A 24,182-nucleotide genomic window follows, 5' to 3' on the forward strand; every position below is an offset into this window, starting at 1 on the left:
ATTTTTAAAATTTATTTAATTTTTCATATTCATAATATATTCTTATTAAAAATATTATTTTCAATTTTTAACATTTATTTGTTTTTTCATATTCATGTTCTCCGTGCGGGTGATTGTGTGTCTTTAGAAATCAAGCCTTAAAATCCATCTCAGAATAGATTTATCAAGTGGCCGTATTTCTACATCTGCGGGCTTGGCCGAATGGAAACCGGGTCCGCATACTTTTACCTCTAATTTTTCTTTAATTGGGATTTTAGGGTTCAAGGCATCACTGATTTAATGCTTTCGTTTTTTCGCGGACACATTTTCTGGTTCTATGCTTTTCAGAGAGAGAGAGGGAGAGAGAGAGAGTCTTAGATTCACCATTGAAGAAGAACACCTATTTGTATTTGTATTTCGACTGAGATGAGAAAAGCCCTAGCAAGAAGTATCTTCCCTGCAAATTCAAAAAGACATGGTTTCTCCGGCTCAAAGCCCTGCATTTGCAGCGAGAAACGCCATGGCGAGAACGTGAAAATTCACAGCTCTGCCCCAAATGGTTACTACCCAAAGCTCACTGGCTCAAACCCTGCAAACCCATTTTTTACATGTACAAGGTTATTCTCATCCCTTGAGAACACCAATTTAGGTGCCCAGCATGAAAACCCAGAGCTTTTCTTTGGTCAAGATTTTTTGCATGAGGGAGAATCAGAAGGGGAGAGCTCAGAAGAAGGAGACGGAGATTTTGGGTTTTTAGACCTGTTTAATCAAAGCAAAGACAATAACCAAGAAAAGATTAATGAGGTTGCTACAGGTAAAGATGAAATCAAGGTTTCTCTTGTTCGACAAACTTGCAGAGTAGTAGATGATTGTAAAATTCAGAACTCCAATATAAAAAATGATGATTATGAAGAAGAATTTAGGAATCCACTAGTGAGAGAAACTTGTAGGCTTCTAGAGAAGAGTAATTTATGGAACCCCAACCTCGAAGGCCAACTGAGAAATCTCGTACGGAGCCTCAAGCCCCATCAAATTTGTGCAGTTCTTCGATCTCAGAGCGATGAGAGGATTTCTCTCAGTTTCTTTTATTGGGCTGACAGGCAATGGCGTTATAGACACGGGATCGAGGTTTACTATACCATGCTTGAAATTTTAAGCAAAACCAAGCTTTGTCAGGGTTCAAGGCGAATACTGAGATTAATGGAGAGAAGGGGAATTCAAAGGAGAACACAGGATTTTGGGAATGTAATGGTTTCATATAGTCGAGCTGGCAAGCTAAGAAGTGCCATGAGAGTTTTGAATTTGTTGCAAAAATCTGGACTTGGGCCTGATATATCAATTTGTAACACTGCTATTCACGTTCTGGTTATGGCTAATAGATTGGAGAAAGCTTTGCTTTTCTTTGAGAAAATGCAAAGGGTCGGGATCTCTCCTGATACAATTACATTTAATGTGTTAATCAAAGGGTGTTGCGAACGTGGGCGAGTAGAAGAGGCCCTGCAACTTTTGGAAGCAATGGTGGCCAAGGGTTGTCCCCCTGATAAGGTTAGCTATTATACCATAATGGGTTTGTTTTGTAAAGAGAGAAGAATGAAAGAGGTCAGAGAATTGTTGGAAAAGATGTTGAATGAGCATGGGTTGATCCCTGATCAGGTGACATACTCCACTTTGATTCATGTTTTGTCAAAGCATGGTCATGGAGAAGAAGCTCTTGAGTTTCTTCGAGAATCACAGGAGAGAGGTTTTTGGGTTGACAAAGTTGGGTACAGTGCAGTAGTGCATGCATTTTGTAGAGAGGGAAAAATGGATGAAGCAAAGGAAATTGTGAATGAGATGTTCTCTAAAGGCTGTATTCCTGATGTTGTAACTTACAGTGCAGTTATTAATGGTTTTTGTCGAATAGGGAAGACTGAACAGGCCCAAGCAATAATTCAGAATATGTATAAAAATGGGTGTAAACCAAACACTGTTTCTCACACTGCATTGTTAAACGGTCTTTGTAAGATAGGAAATTCAATTGAGGCAAGAGAAATGCTTTGGTCCAGTGAGAGAGAGTGGTGGACACCGAATGGCATTACTTACAGTGTTGTCATGCATGGGCTCAGGAGAGAGGGTAAATTGGCAGAGGCCTGTGAATTGGTAATGAATATGCTCCAAAAAGGGTTTTTCCCAACCCCCACAGAAACAAATCTACTAATCCATGCGATTTGTAGAGAGGGAAAGTCGGCTGATGCCAAGAACTTCATGGAGGGATGCTTGAGCAAGGGTTGCACAATAAATGTAGTGAATTTTACTACTCTGATTCATGGGTTTTGTAAAGAAGGTGATATAGAATCTGCACTCTCATTACTGGATGATATGTATCTAAATAACAAGCATCCTGATGTTGTGACCTATACCACTATCATAGATGCATTGGGTAAGAAAGGAAGATTGGAAGAGGCCACTGCGCTTGCTAACAAGATGCTGAAGAGGGGAATCAATCCTACTCCAGTTACATATAGAACAGTGATCCATAGGTACTGTGAGAATGGAGAAGTAAAAGAATTAGTTGGTTTATTAGAAAAGATGATGGCTAGAGAGAGTTTTAAGAATGCTTATAATCTGGTTATTGAGAAGCTCTGTAAGTTTGGTAAGCTCGAGGATGCTCATGCACTCTTGGGTAAGGTGTTAAGAACAGCTTCTAGAGTAGATGCACAGACATGCCATGTTTTAATGGACAGTTTTTTGCGGAAAGGGCTCCCTTTGCAATCATATAAAATAGCTTGTAGAATGTTTAAGAGGAATCTTATCCCTGATATTGAGTTGTGTGAGAAAGTGAAAGAGAAGTTGAGTTTGCAAGGGCATTTGAAGGAGGCAGAGCGGCTTATGATACAATTTGTAGAAAGGGGATGTGTTCGACTAGAATGCCAGTAATATAAACTGTAGTGAAGCATTGGTGAAAACTAGAAATGAAAAGATTCAGTGCAAGGCCTTAGTATGTGGGCTTAAATTTTGTACAATTGGGTTTATCAAAGAGCCTTGTGGCATGGGCATGTTAAAGGTATATTCTCACCTTGGAATAGTGCCCCTGCCTTCATTAGTGGCACTTCATAGACACCTCCTACAAATGCGGCTTTTATGATTCACTTTTTGCTTCCAGATTGTGTACGAGGTAAGTTTCTAGCGGCTTTTATGATTCACTTTTTGCTTCCAGATTGTGTACGAGGTAAGTTTCTAGACATTAACTTCACTAATATCTCCATTGTTGTTTGGGAAAGTTTACCATGGTATATCACCATTTGACAAGTGATGAATGGTAATGGAGACTGGGACCCTCCATTGGGTCAGGCCCTATCCTGGTGGGTCCCACTCTTCTCATCACAGTCTACTGTGCATCAGATGGTGATGACACAATGGACCACGTTTTCCCGTAGTTGATTGAAGTATAATATGCATTCTTTAACTTTCTTGTTCAGGTTGCTTACTTCCTAAGTTTTGATCTTCTTTTCATTGCCATAGGAACCAGAGATTTGGAGAATTCCATCGAAGCTCTTCCATCTATTGCCTGGCTTATTGGGTCCACAAAATTCATACACTAAATTTCTGTGGTAAAGAAGTTTCACTTTTTCGTGAGCATATCTTTTTGTGGTCAGTTTTCTTCTTCTTTAACTAAAACTGCTTTTTAGCTTTCACTGGTTCAATGTAGAATGACTTGACAGGAAGTTACTATACTTTTGCCTACAATGAGACGTTTTTCCGTTTCTCTTTTCTTTCTTTCCTTTTCCTGTTAATGCCTGGAATGATGCTGTCATCGATATACACAAGATGGAATTCGAAGAATTCTTCACTTTCTTTCCAATATAGAAACTTTCAGCTATTTATTTTCTTAAACTGGGTTTGCATATAAGTCCACCTTGTTTTCTGAGATGTGTTTAGGTGCTTGCTTCAACCCATGCACTATCTTCTTTAATTTATATCCTTGGTCAGAGTTACCCTGGACATAAATCCCTTAGGTGGTAGGCATATATGCTTTTTCATGCAGGTCCCCGTGCAACAAAGCATTTTCCCATAGAAGAAAATATACTTTAGTCAAATGGACTGTGGAAAACTGTAATCCATGTAGTGGGCTCATTTTCGTCGAAGGAAACAAAGGATCATGATGGAGATAGTGCGGGAGCAGCAGGACCTACTGTTTGGGCACGTCCTGTTTTGGTTGGTCTCAAATTCCATTTTTCTTTTTGGAGTAAGTGCATTTTCTACATCACCATTCTTGAACGCAGTGGATGGTGATCGCTGTAATGGACTACAGTTTTCCATAGTCCATCAGATTTGTAGCCTATTTTTGCTATGCCATATTTATAATAAAAAAAATTAATTGTTCAGTTATGGTCAAATTACAAATGGTGCAATTGTACTACTGCTGGGATGGATATCTTATGCTTTTAACATCCTGTTCCAATAAGGACATAAGATTACCCTGACATATACAACTGAGATATATGTGTGTCATATCTTAACGAATTAGGTCATTTCACTGAGTTGAAAACACATAAAAAGGATGTATATGGAAAGCAAATTTTTTCCATAAAATTTTTTATATTCCAAACCTACAAGCTTCTCAACTTGACATAAGAAATTTAAGCTTCTAATTATAGCGACCTATGCGGACCTGATGGGTCTTCACCTTTAAAAGTCTCTTAGAGCTTGGGCTTGAAGGTAGATCCTTACATGAAGTTCTCTTTCCAAATAGTTCAACTCTTTTCGGTCTACCCAAGGACGATGGGCTGGTAGGCAATATAAATACTTGGGCTCTTTTAGGATAATAGAAATAAAAGAAAAGACGGCACAGGGTAAATAATGGATGGAAGAGATGAAAGGGGAATGAATGCTTTTTCCTTCTTTTTTTTTTTCCTTTTTTTATCGGTGGCTAAATACAGTACATATGCACAGAATGTGAGGAAAATTTCAGTTATTCGGCTTAACTGCTGGTGCTAGAAAGAGTCGCATTCAGTATTCGGATTATTGACCCTCCAAAAGCTCACACCCGAGTTCTATGGACCTTATTGAGTTGTGCTGAGCACTTTTGGAATTTTTCGATTTGTCTTCACTTGCCCTTCCATAAAAGGTTGGGATTATGATATCGCATGCTGACCCAACTTTAAGCTAGGAAGCTCAGGGCTAGTTGGATTGTAGGGCCTGGCAATATGCCGGGCCACCTTGGGCCAAGCCCGGCCTCGCCCCTATGGGGCTGACCTGAGCCTAGACTGAAAAGGTCTTCCCCCTGGCCTGGCCTGGCCTGGGCCTAGAACACCCAAAGGGAAAATAAGGTTAAAAGGGTTGGGCAGGGGCTTAAGTCCTTGAGCCACATTTGTGGCGTATGTCCTAGATTTTCAAGGCCTGGCAGACCTGGCCGGGTCAGGCTTCCCATCCCATTGTCAGTCTTATTTGGATGCACTGGTTGTCACTTATAATTTACTGTCACAATAACATATTAGCTGTCCTCTATAAGTTTATGTAAGAATGTTCAGCTCTTTTCCATATCTATACAACACCCAGTGTTTATTCTATCATGTATAACTTTGTGCGATTTTATCAAGGCCTTTTGTTTCAAGACCGAATTTCTCAGCTCAGGCTTTCAAATCTCCTTCCTTCCCTGAAAACCTCTCCTTCTCACTCTTTATATCTGTCTCTAAACCCTAGGAAACACTGAAGCCCTAATCTCTCTCCTGAACCCTAAACCCTGTGCCCTATCGTTCTCCAGTAAACTCTTCAGCTTCTCACCATCATCTCACTGGTGATGAAGGCATGGAATTAGGATCCACAAGGAAGCTAGCGCAATTGGTTGCAAGGTGAGAGCAAAAGAGTGTGAAGGTGATGATGTGAAGAGGAGTAAGGGTGATGAGGTTTGCCACAAAAATCTTGCTGAAGTTCTTGAAAATTGGAGCTCTGAGAAACCTGACACTAGTATCGTAGATGATAATTTGGCTGGGATATATGGACTTAGATACGTAATTTCGCATGGACTTAGAACTTTGGGTAAGATTTTACAATTGATAGCCCAAATGATGCATATTAATCGTGGGATTGTATTTTCAGATGCTCAAATTAAAATACTATTCTTATTAATACTATTCTTATTCAGTTGGGTCAATTGATATGTAATCTGTGAATGCTGAAATTTCCAATTGTTGATAACAAGCTTCTGACAATCATTTTATTTTCTCTCGATATCGAGAGAGACAATTGCAGTGTCTCTTTGAAGCTGTAAAAGACAAGTGTGGCACATTTGATTTATGTCGTACGATTGAATGCTGCTAATAGTCAACCTCACCAATCAAATATGGAACCTCACTAATCAATCATCGATCTATGCACTACAATTTTCCTTGCTCATGCTCAATAATGAGCCCTAAACTTGGACTCCTATTCTATAAAAAGTGGTGGTGTTGAATCTGGACCCTAACATATCGGAATGATCCCACAATTCCCTTCAACATTAACATTCAGGGTGCTTGTGGATTTCTTAAAAGTTAGAACTGACAAATCTATTTCCTGATCCAACTATTCACCACAGAAGTAGATTGGTGTTAGCATTTGTGGAATGTGCATGTTTATGTATTTGTGTTTTAACTGTAATTCGGGTTTGTTTTATTGGAAACTATTCCCTAATCCTATTTTTCATTTGTGATAGGTCCTCATGAGGCCATCACCAACATTGATGAAGAGAGTGGGACTCTCTAGATGATCAGATGAAATAGTTGATACTTGATAGTTCCTGCTCTCTTTACATCACCATCCAAACACATTGATTGGATGTGATGACCCTGACCACATATTCAATGCGGTAGTGATGATTGCAATATGTATTTTTTTTTGTGCTCTGTCACAGAATGTGTAATTTTCCGCTGATATTCTAAATAAAAGTGATGATTACAGTGTGTAGACTTCGTCTTGATTGTGAAGTCTCAAATGAATTATTTTCTGTGCTGTCGCTGACTGTGAAATTTTCCACAGATGTTCCCAAAAAAAAAAATGGTGATTGCAGTATATAAACAAGTGCTTCTCAACTCTCGGATGAAAAGAAATATAGCTAGGTTAGGTTTTGAATGACCCAATGGGTTTAGTTTTTTAATACTTATTTTTATTTATGCAGCATTGAGGACCCTTTTTGCTGAGAGGCTCTCAACATGCCAGTTAGAAGTTCTTGGAGGATCTTTTTTTATGAGAACTGATTACTTGCCACTAAAAAGGTTTGGGATCATTCCTTTAAATCCTTTTGCCTTGTGTCTATATAAGATTACATGAGGATCATTCGTAGAAAAGGAAATCACTCTGCAACTGGTTACTATCTCAGCACCAAACATCGAAGTGGTGAGTTCTGACCTGTTTTTCTTACACTAGATTTTGTGGTTTAATTTTGGAAATGACCTCTCTTTATCTCTTATATAATATTACTTAATTTACTCTTCATGTACTTTGCATAGCTTCATGACATCATATACTGCAGTCAAATCATAACGTAGATCTGGATTGGTTTTGAAATTTGAACCCAATTAACCCTTTTCATTGGGATAAATCGCATTGTTTGGAGCCTATTCAGTTCTGAGCATGTCAACTGGTGTTTATGAATAGATCTAATCAGGCACCAATTGTGTAAGCTTCTTGTTACTGTTTTATGGGATACTCTTTCTTAACAGTTAAATTTCCAGTCTACTCGAGCATTTTTTAAGGTTACAGTATTCCAAAATGCATTAAAGCACATAGATGGGTTTAATACCTATCAACTGCTTGACTGGTTTATAGGAAGCCCATGGCTCAAAGCATATGCTGTAGAGGGCTTTGCTAATTGCTTATTTGGTTGCTTTGTCTAGATATTTATTCATTCAATTTTCAACTTTGCTCTTGGCTGCCACTTTACTCTGTCAAATTACTCTGCCAGCAGGTGTAGAATCAATAAAATTGAGTAGTTCATGATATCCCATAAATTATTACTTTGAAATAATGACTTGTATTCAAATTGCAGTAATACAAATGTTTTAATATTAGATCAATGTGCTTTCAAGTGCCTTGGTGAAGAAATAGTTTCTGGGACGGTGCAGAGTTTTGACCTTCCACTGGATTACTACCTATATGGATAACTACTTTGAAAGAATTAAATTTGGTCTTGTTTATTCTAAATGATCCGTGTGTGTGTGTGTGGGGCATGCGTGTGTGTGTGTGTGCATGTGTGGATATGTGTCCGTGTGTGTGGCGCTGAGGCTTTTGAGCCACTAAAAATAAATAAATAAAGAAAAATAGTTGCTGGAATTAATTTTACCATATACATGCTGGGACAAAGGGAACGTGTGCCTACAAAGTTCAAGATTTGGAATGCCTTTCTGTATTTGATAAGTTGTTATCTGAGATTCAAATGGGCCTTGCACATGTATCGCTCTTTAGGCAATGAGGATGTATGTATCTGTATATATATGTATCTATGTATAGACATACATACATGTGTGTATGCATGTATGCGTGCATGTATGTTCCCATCTAATTTCTCTTGCCTAATTGTCACCCTATTGAGTGTTGGGTTCCAATTTTTTCCCCAAGTAATCCTTTTCCCTGATATATAAATATTGGTTGCTTAGTCATGGTAATTTTTACCCTTTTCTCTTTCCTGTTAATTATTTTACTGTTAGGGATTTATTAGTAATGGAAATTGAAGATAACTAATATGCTAATTTGCAGCTCACTCTGTTGTTAGTAGTAATGAGGAACACTAAGGGATGATAATGACATTACAGCTGAACTGAAAGTTTGAAATCCGTGTTACAGGACTTGCCCAAGTCGGCCAGTAAGGCGGCCTTGCCCTATGGGGGAGGCCGAGTTAGACCAAGTTGTGTACAACTTGGGGTACATGAAAAAAATTTAAAAAAGTTCCAAAACTACTGTAAAAAAAAAAGAGAGAGATTGTTTTATAGTTTTTATATTTGCATAATTTGGATGTCTTTGCCAATGATTGGTGGTTTTTATTTTTTGCATAATCTTTTTCTTTTTTTAAGGATTTTTTCTAAAATGTCCCCAACTATAAATAAGTTTAATTTTTAAATCCATTTTTTAAATATTTTTTAAGCTTATTTGGAGTTTTTAAGGTTGTGTTTTGTTTTATTCAACATTTAGTAGCTTCATTTTATTTTTGGGTAAAGTTTATATAAAGTTGCAACCTTAACATGTAGAATTATGGACGCACCTCAAAAATATATCGAAAAGGTTTTAATATTGAAAAATCGTCTAATCGATTATCTCGAGGTCAAGATATATAAGTATGAAAAAAAAAAAAAAAAAGTTTTTGAATCACATAAATAGTGCATCTTTGAAACACATTATCTGGACAGTCCATTGTCAAGATTTTTATATATTTATAGATCTACAAGATTTTAACCATTTTTTAAATTTAAAAAATTTTAATTAGATATGAAAATGGATTGTAAGATAATCCTAAAAAAATTTTACAACAAAAAGATAAAATTTGGAGGTGCGTCTTGATTGGATTGTTTAAGGTTGCAACCTTTATAGAAACCCCACCTTTTATTTTTTCAAAGATTTTCCATTTTTTAAATTTATCCAATGCTTTTGGCCCTGTACTGGACTCATCAAGTAACTCGCCTCGGCCGAGGCAGGTTCCTAATCATTGTTTGTGAATCATATAAAAAACAAATACGAGATTAGGACTCTTTAACAAACAAAATTGGTGTGCAGCTCCTTAACACCACTGCTAGTTGAACTGGCAGGTTGCAAATCGACATGAATGGGTCATTAAGTGCACTAGAGCTCTATTTTCATGTCTAATTAGAAAATTTTAAACTCCAAAAATAGTTAAAATCAAGGAGATCTATTAACATATCAAAATTTTGCAAATGGGCGGCCTAGATAATGTGTTGCAAGATGCACTATTTTTGAGGCTCAAAAACTTTTTTTTTTATATTCATACATCTCGATGTCGAGATAATCAAATAGAGGGTTTTCAACATTAAAATAACCTTTCCGATAGATTTTTGAGGTGCATTTGTAATTCTACACTTTAAGGTTGTAACTTTATATAAACTTTTTCGTGTGTGTATGTGTGTGCGTGTGCATGCGTGTGGGGGTTTGTCTAGAGCATTGTTCGCAAAATCGCCCGAGTGTGTGTGTGTAGAGCACTGTTCGCAAAATCGCTCGATCTAACTTCTAACTGCTCGGTTAGATTGGAACTGGTCGATTTTGGTTTTGGGCGGTTGATCAACCGGTATTTAAAAAAAAAATTTTCAAAAAAATGTATATAAATTCTAAAAAAGAAGTAATTTGATTTGTAATGCATTTTTAAATATTCTTTACATTATGGTAAAGATTAAAAATGGTTTTGGTCATTACTACTCACTTTTATATTTTCCCATCTTTTTTAGAAAAATTTAAAAGGGTGTTGTATGCATACGGATGCATTCGTAGCTGTAGAGGTTAGGTGCACCTTCAAGTTTTATCATGGTATATAATTTTGATGTAAAATGTTCTTAGGATTATCTCAAAATCTATTTTTATATCTAATTGTAAAATTTTAAATTTCAAAAATGGTTAAAATCAAGTAGATCTATAAACATATGAAAATCTTGAAAATGGATGGTGTAGGTAATAAGTTGTAAAATGCATGATTTCTGAGACTTATTATTTTTCATGGTCATACATCTCGATGTCGAGATGATCAATCAAAGGGTTTTTCAACATTAAAACTACTTTTTCTGATGGATTTTTGAGGTTGCATCCGTAGTTCTACAATATAAGGTTGCATCCTTAGATAAACTTGTTCCATTTTAAAAATAGCCATTGGAAAATATAAAATGGGTTAAAATATATTTTTTTCATTAATTTTCAACTTCATTTGAATGTGTTTTGTTTTTATCATTCTTTTTATACTTTTCATATTTTATTAGATTTTTTTTGTATTCTTTTTATTTTTTTTTCAACACTTTGTTTACCACTCTTAGAGCGGTTGAATCAGCCGGTTTACCGGTTAGGCCGATTAAATCGCTTCCAGGCTCATGTCCGATTAACTGTTCCGATTCGATTTTGCAAACACTGGTTTAGAGTTAATAACTCCTAAAAATGCAAAGGTTAACCGCTCTGATTCGATTTTGCGAACGTTGGTCTAGACTTGACAACTCCTAAAAATACAAAGGTTAATGATAGGAGGGGTTCAAAAAGATCATTACTTTTTGTTTAAGAAATTATTTTAATATGTTACTTCACCACAAAGCAAGGGTAAATTTGAAATTATTGTAAAAGTATAATGGTATTTTGAAAGTTAGTGTATTCGAATTTTATTTGTAGAGTGTCATTGTCCTCAAGTAAAAATTTTAATTTTACCCTTTATAGAGATGATAAAAGTACCTATTTCAATTTTACCAAATAGTTTTGGTCATTACTACTCGCTTTTATATTTTCCCATCTTTTTTAGAAAAAATTAAAAGGGTGAGGTAGGCATACGGATGCATCCGTAGCTGTAGAGGTTAGGTACACCTTTAAGTTTTATCATGGTATATAATTTTGATGTAAAATGTTCTTAGGATTATCTCAAAATCTATTTTTATATCTAATTGTAAAATTTTAAATTTCAAAATGGTTAAAATCAAGTAGATTTATAAACATATGAAAATCTTGAAAATGGATGGTGTAGGGAATATGTTGTAAAATGCACTATTTCTGAGACTTAAAATCTTTTTATTTTTCATGGTCATACATCTCGATGTCGAGATGATCAATCAAAGGGTTTTTCAACATTAAAACTACCTTTTCCGATGGATTTTGGAGGTGCATCCGTAGTTCTACAATATAAGGTTGCATCCTTAGATAAACTTGTTCCATTTTAAAAATAGCCATTGGAAAATATAAAATGGGTTAAAATCAATTTTTTTCATTAATTTTCAACTTCATTTGAATGTGTTTTGTTTTAATCATTCTTTTTATGCTTTTCATATTTTATTAGATTTTTTTTGTATTTTTTTTATGTTTTTTCAACACTTTTTTTACCACTCTTAGAGCGGTTGAATCAGCGAGTTTACCGGTTAGGCCGATTAAATCGCTTCCAGGCTCATGTCCGATTAACTGTTTCGGTTCGATTTTGCCAACACTGGCCTAGAGTTAACAACTCCTAAAAATACAAAGGCTAACCGCTTCGGTTCGATTTTGCGAACGCTGGTCTCGACTTGACAACTCCTAAAAATACAAAAGTTAATGATAGGAGGGGTTCAAAAAGATCAGTACTTTTTGTTTAAGAAATTATTTTAATATGTTACTTCACCATAAAGCAAGGGCAAATTTGAAATTATTGTAAAAGTATAATGGTATTTTGAAAGTTAGTGTATTTGAATTTTATTTGTAGAGTGTCATTGTCCTTAAGTAAAAATTTCAATTTTACTTTTTATGGAGATGATAAAAGTACTTATTGTTTTATAGTGATATTTACAAAAATACATTCACTTAATGAGCAAGATATCACAAAAAGTAATTTTTTAAAAACAATAGATCACAAAGTTAATAAATCCACCATTCACAACTCATTCTATCATTATCCTTTGTAATTTGAAGGGTTAGGAACTTTAGATTATCAAGATATCACAAAAAGTGATTTTTTTAAAACAATAGATCGCAAAGTTAATAAATCCACCATTCACAACTCATTCTATCATTATCATTTGTAATTTGAAGGGTTAGGAACTTTAGATTATCAAGATATCACAAAAAGTGATTTTTTTAAAACAATAGATCACAAAGTTAATAAATCTACCATTCACAACTCATTCTATCATTATCTTTTGTAATTTGAAGGGTTGTGAATTTTAGATTATATATATATATATATATATATATATATATATATATATATATAGAGTTTGTTTAGAGTTACCAACCCTTAAAAATACAAAGGTTCAAGTTAGAAAGAGTTGTGATGGGTGTATTTATCAAAACAATCTTTATTTTTTATTAAAAAATTATTTAAATGGGTAATTTTACCATTAAGCAAGGGTAAATTTGAAATGGGTAATTTTACCATTAAGCAAGGGTAAATTTTAGAAGTTAGTGTCCTAAAACTTTAGTTGTAGAGTGCTATCGTTTTTTAGTTAAAATTTCAATTTTACCCCCTATGGAGATGACAAAAATATCTATTGTCTTGTAGTAATATTTACAAAATTACCCCCACAAAAGTAACTTTTTTTAAAAAATAGATTACAAAATTAATAAATCCACCATTCACAACTCTTTGTATCTTGAATCTTTGTAAATTGAAGGGTTGTAAAGTTTAGATTATCCCATATATATATATATATATATAGACTGGATTCAACCATGCCTAGGAGTGAATCCGAAAACTTATTGTGTCTTGTATCTCTTATGCATATAAGCACTGAGGTGTTTAACTTTAGACGGGTTAAAGGTTTAATAACTATTTGTATTAATCAAATGTGCAAATATTTATAATTATTTTCCAAATTTTTTTGTTTCATTAACAGACCCAAATATATTAGATATACTAACTATAAATTTGAAAACTCATGGATTTAATATGACACATGGTTCTCATAATTTAGCAATAGTATACATAATTTATTATAAAGTAATGAATACCCTCTGTCTTAATATTATGCAAGCTGATAAGAACGATCAAACTATATTATTCCAAACTAACATAGAAAAATCAAATACAATTATACCAAAAACTATTATTTGGTCCGATATTATTCGACCGCAATCATGGGCACTGCAAAATGCAAACCAGCCCAGGGAAGTACCTATGTATTCCAAACCAAATAATAGAACATCAAGATGGAAATATTGAAATAAAATTTCAACAATCAGTAGTACAGGATGATATATATGTCAATAGGAAAAGAAATAAAAAACCACTAGTACCTGCTAGAAAATCTTGTCATACCACTCGCGATGTTATAATACTTCTTCATCCATCAATACCTATAACATCTTCAGACTTCCAATTACAAGGAGTCAAACGAACAGCTGATCACGTAGTCATTCCCACATATACATCTGAACTTGACATAGTTGAATTTGAAATATTTACATTACAAATAGAGGATGAAGAAGATCTCAATAATGATGCATATATGAAGGAATATTTTGCTGCTAAAAGAAAAAAGCAAAAAATAGATATTAATTATATAAAACAAGATTATCTTGCTCCAGAAAATCAAGAGATTAGGGAATGGTATCTTAAAACATTCCAACCCAGGTTAATAGAATTATTCCATAAAAAATATAACAAATTTTTGAAAAAGAAAGAGAAACAAAAGGATTTTTTATATGGTTACAAGAAATATGTACTCAATATAAAATAAAAATTCCTCAATTCAATACTATTCAAACAATAGAAGTAAAAACATACATCAGTAAGGATGGTACTACTACTGTTAGTACACACCCTTCTGAAAAAAGTATAATACTAAAAGATGTAATAACCCCTTTAAGCAAAGGAGAACCACCACAATCCCTATATGATATTATTGCAACACCATACAAGGTTCTACCAAAAGAAATAGGTAAAAAACAAGAATTAATACCTCACATACTAGAACAAAACAATTATACAAATTTATATTTACAATCTCTAGGAAAACAAGCAGAACGTATAGAAAGATTAGTCACTCTCCAAACTAAGGAAATAACTCCTTCTATTCGTAAAGCAGTTTTGTTTAAACCTCTTTCAGAACTCAATAAAAATAAATTTCATATAGGAGAAAATAATAAAACATTAATGGACCAGTTAATATCTAAGTTAGCCTAATTAGATATCAAAGGAATACCTTCTCCCAAACTTAGTATTTCTATACCAATACCCAGTATTTCTGAACCCTTACTTACTATCCCAAAATCTTCTGATAGAGGAAAAGCAAAGATTCCAGAACATGAGACTATGGTGCTCCAAGAAGAGGAACCAGTTATAGAAGATACTTTACAAAACCAAGAATCTGCTTTTATGGATACTTCACCCACTGATTTACATAGGATAGCATATGGTAAAACATGGAAACCAATCACAGCTTTACCATACTATAAGAGATCTACACCTGTTGATGTACAACTCGAAGAAGATGCCATACAACAGGCTGTTTCCTATTCAGGAAGATCAATAGTCAACTGGACAATAGATGGTTTATCTGAACTAAAAATATTATATGTCATGAGACATATGACAATGTTTGCTTCAGCAAGTAACATGGCAGGCAATCCAGATCAAGAGGTTGCCAAAGCAATAGTAAATGGATTCACTGGCTGGTTAAGAGGCTGGTGGGATTTCTATGTTGATGATGAAAAATTTATCGCTGGTCTACCATATTTATTTGTAGAAAAAGTCAAAGAGAGACTAAGAAAGAAACATAATGGAGTTATCATATACTCTGCATATACACTTGGAGAATTATCAGCAGAAATATGCGCTGAAGGCTTAGCATTATGTATTGATCTCAAACTCAAAAGACAATTGGATAAACAACAAATTACCAAGCGAAAAGAACTTGGTGATTTTTGTGAACAGTTTGGTTATCATTTAGATAGAAAAAATAATAAACCTGAAAAGTTATATAAGAAAAAGAAAAAATATAAAAAGGAAAAATATAGGTCTGATAAAGTACAGAAAAATATAAGAAGTCCAAAAATAAATTTATAAAAAAGTTTTCTCCAAATACGAAATGTAAAAAGAAACTTCCAGTATGTTATAAATGTGGAAAAGGTGGTCATTACAAACATCAATGCAAACTAAAAAAGAAAATAAAAGCATTACACCTAGATGAATCAATCAAATCAAAATTATATAATATAATCAATTATGACACAACCTCCTTAGATTCTACTGAATCACTTATAGGAAATATTCAAGATGACGACCTAATATGGACAGAATCATCTGATTCTTCAAATTCTGCTACTGATACAGAATTATCTTATCAAATGGAAGAATCCAATTGCACTTGTCCTATACCCACACATAATCTTCATATGCTTACCCAAGAAGATAATTTAATATTAGATCTCATAAAAAAAATTACAGATCCAGAAGAAAAAAGATATATGATTACCAAATTTATTACTTTAGCTAAAACAAAAGCAAAAACACCTTCTATTAGTAAAACACCTGATGAATATAATTTTGCCTCTATTATGAAAAGAGTTAGTGAACAACACCTCACTAAACAAAAAGAACCTTCTATTTCAGACCTTAAACATGAAATCAAAGAAGTTAAAAAAGAGGTTCATCAATTAAAAAATAGAATTAAAATCCTAGAATTACAAAATTTATCCCATCAAAATTTAGATACAGATGAAATTGAATTCAATCATCTTGTCACAACATATAGTCCTGATCCACCGGAAGATACACCAGAAACTTCAGAAGCCAAACCACTTCTGATGACAACTTCTTCTGTAAACTTGATAGATAAAATCATGATTCAAAAATGGTTTGTTCAAGTCACTATTATAGTCGCTAAAGATTATCGCTTTCAAACATCAGCTTTAATAGATTCAGGTGCTGATCTTAATTGCATCAATGAAGAATTAGTACCAACAAAATATTTTAACAAAACAACTCAAATCCTCAATACTGCAGATGGCAGTAGACTCTTTATCAATTATAAATTATCAAATGCCTCTGTTTGTAATAATCAACAATGTATCAACACACCATTTATCATGGTCAAAGGACTCAGTCAAGCTGTAATTTTTAGAGTTCCATTCATTACATTATTATATCCTTTATCAATAGATCAAACAGGAATATCTTCTAATTATCAAAATGTACCAATACATTTTGACTTCATTCATAAACCAAAATTAAAAAAAATTAATAGTGTTAAAAGTCAATTACAAAATAAAGAAAAATTTCTTTGTACATTAAAACAAGAAATTAAATATAAATATATAGAAGAACAAATACATAACCCTTTGATTCAACAAAAAATTTAATCTATTCAACAACAGATAGAAACCTCTATCTGTAGTGAGCATCCCAATGTTTTTTGGGACAGGAAAGAACATAGTATTAGTCTACCATATGAACCTGGATTTGATGAAAAACAAATCCCGACTAAAGCTCGACCAATACAAATGAATACTACTTTATTAGACATGTGTAAAAAAGAAATTGCTGAACTCCAAACAAAAAAGCTAATAAGACCAAGCGCATCACCATGGAGTTGTGCAGCTTTCTATGTCAATAAAAATGCTGAAAAAGAACGAGGAGTTCCAAGATTAGTCATTAACTATAAACCCCTAAATAAAGTTTTACAATGGATAATCTTAATAAAAAAGATTTACTAGATCGTGTAGCCAATGCTTGTATATTTTCCAAATTTGACATGGAGTCAGGATACTGGCAAATACAAATTCAAGAAAAAGATAAATATAAAACAACATTTAATGTACCTTTTGGACAATACGAATGGAATGTAATGCCATTTGGCCTAAAAAATGGTCCATCAGAATTTTAGAAAATAATGAATGATGTATTCAATGCTTATTATCAATTCATGATAGTGTATATTGATGATGTTCTAATTTTTTTCGAATCCATAGATGAACACATTAAACATATTAATACTTTTATTCATGCAGTCCAGAATGCTGGTTTAGTTGTATCTGCAAGAAAGATTACTTTATTCAAAACAACTATTAGATTTCTAGAACATAATATCCACCATGGCACTATTATTCCTATAGATCGATCCATACAATTTGCTGATAAATTTCCTGATCAAATACTAGATAAAAAAGAACTTCAAATGTTCTTAAGATGCTTAAATTATGTTAGTGATTTTTATCATAATCTTGCTCTCGATGTTAAACCTCTGCATGATAGATTAAAAAAGAATCCTCCACCTTGGACGGATCTTCATACCAATGCAGTCAAAATAATCAAACAAAAAGTCAAAACCCTTGTTTGTCTTTCTCTTCCTCATCCTACTGCTTTCAAAATAATTGAATGTGACGCCTCAGAGTTGGGATTAGGAGGCATCCTCAAACAACAAATAGATGGTCATGAACAACTACTCAGGTATACCTCTAAAGCTTGGAATCCAACCCAACGAAACTATTCTATGGTAAAAAAGGAATTACTTGCAATAGTCCATTGCGTTACCAAATTTCAAAGTGATATTCTCAATCAACAGTTTCTTATTCGAACTGATTGCAAAGCCGTCAAAGATATTCTGCAAAAAGATGCTCAAAACCTTGTTGCCAAAGAAATATTTGCTCTCTGACAGGCTATACTTTCTGCCTTTGATTTTACAATTGAACACCTTCCCGGGTCTTCTAATTCCCTTCCCGACTTTTTAACCCGTGAATTTTTGTAGAGGGGCAACACTGACGCTAACGACGACCAAACACCACTTTCACTTGCACTACAGCTCTTTGTAGCTAATAATAAAAATACTCTGTCCAATCCACCTACTCTCATGGGCTCTCGTAGCAATTTCTCACGCAATGAGAAACACCCTTTGACAATAATACCATTTGAAGGTGAGAACCCGTCTTTGGCAACCCTTTCACCTTCTCCTTTTCCTGTTTACCAAATCACTTATCCAGACACGAATACATCTACTCCTGCCTACACTCCAGCTCAATCAAAACCAACCCAAAGACCTAATGTTCCTCGCTCTGCATATACTGAACGAGCATACCTTATGGACATTACAATAGATGACCACCATACTCATATGGACCCTATCAAACTTGCTCCATTATACCTTATCAACCACTTGAATCCAACCAATGGCATAAAATGTTTTATTACCAAAATCCAAACAACACTCATAGTTGGTATATTCAGTTTCATCTACCTATTTTCGAAAGATTCCCCAATTGGTTTAAAAATTGTTTTTTAGTTTGGGGATCAACTACTGCAATTTTACCTCCTGCTTTCCAAAAAGTGCAGGAGCAATTTGTTATATCCAATAATAGTGATGATAATACAGACAATCACCTATACTTTGTTGCACTACACCAACTCCCATGGATTATGAAATGGGAATACTTAATCTCTGTCAATAATATAGCCGACTATACTAATATCCCACGCTTGGGAAAAACATCTCAGTAAAATGGTGGGACATCTTTAATATAGATCCCACAACCATAGTTCCCAAACGCATACCTCTACAAAAACCCATATATAACCCGAATCCAAGTGGACATAATATAGCCAATACTTCCTTTGACTTCCTCACATATTTGAGAAATATGCTACAAACAAACCTGAATGCTTCCAAATAAACCTTGGAACAACAAATGAAGGAAATCTTTGCAGAAGCAGGAAGAAAGCGGGTCTCATCAGATGAGACTGTACAGTCATCACCAGCTCACAACAATAGATACTTTCTTCTGGAAGAAACAGACCCCGAAGAAGAAGATGATCCAGACGAATTCAGTCAACGACCATGACTCATTACTGCCATTCACTCATATTACTGCATCAAGATGCTCTCCGCCGGCATACGACAAACTAAGATTATTCCAAGATGCTCTCCACCGACATACGACAAACTAAGACTATGCCAAGATGCTCTTCACCGACACAAACGACAAACAATTACTATTTCAGGATACCATCACTGTTCATACCGACATAAAAGACCAAGTTGCATACTATTCACTGATGCCTTTTTGTCCACTAGCGCCGACAAAGACAAAGAACTTTTTGCTTTTTCCTTTTCATTTTTGTTTTCTTCTGTAGACAACATCTTCTTTATGTCTTGTCTTCTTTTTACTTTTGACCTTATCTCTTTTTGCTTCCTTCACAATGAAGCAAACTCCTCTCGCCTCGCCTCGCTTATAAAAGGCCTTCCCCTCACTCAGAGCAGGCAAGTCACTCAAGAGCTCCTCCTCAGACGCTCTTTTCTCTCTGCGTTTCTCTCATCTTTTCTCTCTCTCATCTCTGATACTCTTCTGTCTTCCACCTGCTCCATCTCCTGCAACAGCTATTCTGACCTCATAGCTCATGAATATCAGGTCACAAACTTCACCTTAAATTCCAGGTTCTATCTTCTCCTCCTTCTAAATATTTCCAGCATGTGATTGTAATCTTCACTCTCTCCCTTCATATTGCCCTCACCACTGAAAACTCTTTTCTAGTTATTGCATATCTACACAGTAAGTTTGTTTTCATTTACAGTTTGTTACCCTTTGTAAGTTTGTTTTCATTTACAATTTGTTACCCTTTGTAAGTTTGTTTTCATTTACAGTTTGTTACCCTTTGAAAACAAACTTACAAAGATCACTTTATTCAAAACTACTATCAGATTTCTAAGACACAATATCCATCAAGGAACAATCATCCCTATAGACAGATCAATACAATTTGCTGATAAATTTTCAGATCAAATTCTAGACAAAAAAGAACTCCAACGGTTCTTAGGATGTCTTAATTATGTTATGGATTTTTATAAAGATCTTGCTATTGATGTTAAATCACTCCATGATGTATTAAAAAAGAATCCTCCCCCGTGGACAAAGATTCATACCAATGCCGTCCAATTAATTAAACAGAAAGTTAAAACTCTCCTTTGTCTCTCTTCTTAATCCTACTGCTTTTAAAATCATTGAATGTGATGCTTCAGAGTTGGGTTTAGGAAAAATCCTAAAACAACAAGTCGATGGTCATGAGCAACTACTCAGGTATACTTCTAAGGCCTGGAATCCAACCCAACAAAATTACTCTACGGTAAAAAAGGAATTACTTGCTATTGTCCACTCTGTCACTAAATTTCAAAGTGATATTCTCAATCAACATTTTCTTATTCGTACTGATTGTATAGCTGTTAAAGATATTCTGCAAAAAGATGTTCAAAATCTTGTTTCCAAACAAATATTTGCCTGTTGGCAGGCAATTCTTTCTGCTTTTGATTTTACGATTGAACACCTTCACGGTTCTACCAATTCCCTTCCTGATTTTTTGACCCGTGAATTTTTGCAGGGGGGCCACACTGAGGCTAACGACGAAGACACACCACTTTCACTTGCACTACAGCGGTTCGCAGTTAATACTATAATACTTTGTCCGATTTACCTACTATGGGCACTCGGAGCAACTCCTCCCGCAATGAGAAACGCCCACTGGAAATAATACTTGTTTTAATGAAAATCCGCCTTTGGCTACCCTTTCACCTTCAATTTCACCCATTCACCAAATTAGCTACCCAGAGACTACTACATCCACTCCAACTTTCACTCCCGCTCAATCCAGGCCGACCCAAAGGGCGAATATTCCTCACTTTGCATTTATTCAAAGAGCATTTTTCATGGACATTACCATAGAGGATCACCATACCAATATGGATCCAGCTAAACTTGCTCCCTTATATCTCATTAACCATCTGAACTCTACCAATGGAGTCAAAACTCGTGAATATTATGAGACAATTTTAATGGAAACATGGTCTATCTCTGTTGTCCATTATTACCACCAGAATACAAAAGAGGAGTATGCAGATAAAAAGAAAGACATATATATCTATAACAAACCACTGTGCGTGGGTGTGATTGCCAATTTTGATACTAAATACCAATTTGAATTGCATAGTAACAAACCATCAAACTATATTCTACATTAGCAAACCATCATACAAAGCATAATATTGTATGGTACAGACAAAAAGAGAAACTTCAAACACTTACAAAGAGGAGCTTCAAACACTTACAATGTACAAATACAGTAACTGGAAAACAGTTTCCAGTGCTGAGGACAGTATGAAGGGAGTGAATGAAAATTGCAATCGCACATGCTATAAGGGAATTATAAAGAAAAGAGAAGATAGAACCTGATTTGAGTGAAGTGAAAAACTAGAACAAGACCTGGAGAGCATGGAATTGTTTCAGGCTATGAGGTCAAGACAGCGGCTGGAGAGCTATGGAGCAGTGAAGCATAAAAGCTGAGAAGCAGAAGAGAGATAACAATGGAAGAGTGAGAGAGCAAAGCTGTATGCAGGAGAGCGGAGAGAGAGAGCAGAGAAGAAGCTCCGAGTCGACCTGTTTTGGAAGAGGCAAGAGCATGCCTTATATAGCCAAGAAAGGGAGGAGCCTTCGCACCGAAGGCCAAGGACGGAGATGACTTGAGTGGACATAAAGCAAAGGGAAAAGACGTAAAGGGAAAAGACAAAAACAAAAAAGAAAAGCAAATATTCTCTTGGTCGGAAATAAGACAAAACAGCATCCTGGAACAGTGTCTTTTTTGTCGTCATGTGTCGGTAGGTTTTGTCTTCTTCCGTGAGTGGCTACAGTCTTTTTGTCATTTTCTGTGGGTAGCTACAGTCTTCTTTGTCGCATATGTCGGTGAGCAAAGGATCAGGGCCTTTGGCTGCATTTGTCTGGATCATCCTCATCTTCTTCTTCTGGATTGGTTTCTTTGAGTGGAAAGTATTTATTTGCACGGATTGGTGATGATTGTACGGTTTCTTCGGATGAAACTGGTTTGCGTCCAGCTTCTGCAAAGATTTCTTTCATTTGTTGTTCAAGGGTTTCTTTAGTAGCATTGGGATTGGCTTGAAGCATGTTTCGCAAATATGTGGGAAAATCAAATGAAGTATTGGCAGTATTATATCCGGTTGGATTGGGATTGTATATAGGTTTTTGTGGCGGAATTCTTTTTGGGACTATTGTTGTGGGGTTCATATTAAAAATGTCCCACCATTTAATGGAAATGGTTTTGCCAAGTCCGGGAATATAAGTATGGTCGGCTGTATTATTTTCAGAGATAGAATATTCCTATTTCATGATCCATGGGAGTTGGTATAATGAAACAAAGTAAAGGTGATGATTTGTATTGATATCAATATTATTGAAAATAGCAAACTGCTCCTGGGCTTTTTGAAAGCAGGAGGCAAAATGTCAGTGGTTGATCCCCATATTAAAAACCAGTTTTTAAACCAACTTGGGAATCGTTCAAAAATTGGTAACCTAAATTAGATATACCAACTATGAGAATGATTTGGGTTTTGGTAAGAAAATACCTTGTGCCATGCTTCTATATATTCGGTATATTTATAATATTTATAAGAAAAATCAGTATTGTTTAACTTTTTGCCTTAAGTGGGATTGCAACCCCACTCTTCATAAGATAGCAGTTTTTTAATTTGCATTTTTGAGTATGCAATCACTCTTGTATTCTGTTGGTAATAATGGACGACAGAGATAGACCATGTTTCCATTAAGATAGTCTCATAATATTCACGAGTTTTGACTCCATTGGTAGGGTTCAGATGGTTAATGAGATATAAGGGAGCAAGTTTAGCTGGATCCATATTGGTATGGTGATCTTCTATGGTAATGTCCATGAGAAATGCTCTTTCAATAAATGCAGAGCAAGGAATATTAGGCCTTTGGGTCGGCCTTAATTGAGCGGGAGTGAAAGCTGGAGTGGATGTATTAGTCTTTGGGTAGGTAATTTGGTGAATGGGTGAAATTGAAGGTGAAAGGGTGGCCAAAGGCGGATTTTCACCTAAAACAGGTATTATTTCCCGTGGGCGTTTCTCATTGTGGGAGGAGTTGCTCTGAGTGCCCATAGTAGGTAAATCGGACAAAGTATTATGAGTATTAACTGCAAAGAGCTGTAGTGAAAGTGGTGTGTCTTCGTCGTTAGCCTCAATGTGGCCCTCTTGCAAAAATTCACGGGTCAAAAAATCAAGAAGGGAATTGGTAGAACCGTGAAGGTGTTTAATCGTAAAATCAAAGGCAGAAAGAATTGCCTGCCAACGGGCAAATATTTGTTTGAAAACAAGATTTTGAATATCTTTTTGTAAATAACTTTAGCAGCTTTACAATCAGTACGAATAAGAAAATGTTGATTGAGAATATCACTTTGAAATTTAGTGACACAGTGGACAATAGCAAGTAATTCCTTTTTTTATCGTAGAGTAATTTTGTTGGGTTGGATTCCAGGCCTTAGAAGTATACCTGAGTAGTTGTTCATGACCATCCATTTTTTTTTTTTGGATTCCTCCTAAACCCAATTTTGAAGCATCACATTCAATGATTTTAAAAGCAGTAGGATTAGGAAGAGAAAGACAAGGGAGAGTTTTAACTTTCTGTTTAATTAATTGGACGGCATTGGTATGAATCTTTGTCCACGGTGAAGGATTCTTTTTTAATCTATCATGGAGTCGTTTAACATCAATAACAAGATCTTTATAAAAATCAATAACATAATT

General features: G+C 34.9%; 1 protein-coding gene across 12 annotated transcripts in view; it reads left to right on the forward strand.

The window, feature by feature from the left end:
* Positions 1-255: 255 nt before the first annotated feature.
* Positions 256-24,182, forward strand: part of LOC18427234 (Tetratricopeptide repeat (TPR)-like superfamily protein) — a 29,194-nt gene continuing 5,267 nt past the window's right edge. The window contains exons 1-4 of one of the 12 annotated variants that reach the window (XM_088857298.1): positions 262-3,022; positions 3,122-3,187; positions 3,481-3,609; positions 7,115-8,588. In XM_088857298.1, the coding sequence (XP_088713424.1) occupies positions 406-2,895 (2,490 nt within the window). In that variant the 5' untranslated portion in view covers positions 262-405 and the 3' untranslated portion in view covers positions 2,896-3,022; positions 3,122-3,187; positions 3,481-3,609; positions 7,115-8,588. Of the gene's footprint in view, positions 3,188-3,480; positions 6,904-7,114; positions 8,589-24,182 lie in introns of those variants that run through there. The other 11 variants (XM_088857299.1, XM_088857295.1, XM_020662959.2 and 8 more) reach the window with 11 other exon arrangements.

Source organism: Amborella trichopoda, chromosome 2, assembly GCF_054954075.1.
Source record: "Amborella trichopoda isolate Santa Cruz 75 chromosome 2, AtrichopodaSantaCruz75HAP2 v2.0, whole genome shotgun sequence".
NCBI classification, from domain to species: domain Eukaryota; kingdom Viridiplantae; phylum Streptophyta; class Magnoliopsida; order Amborellales; family Amborellaceae; genus Amborella; species Amborella trichopoda.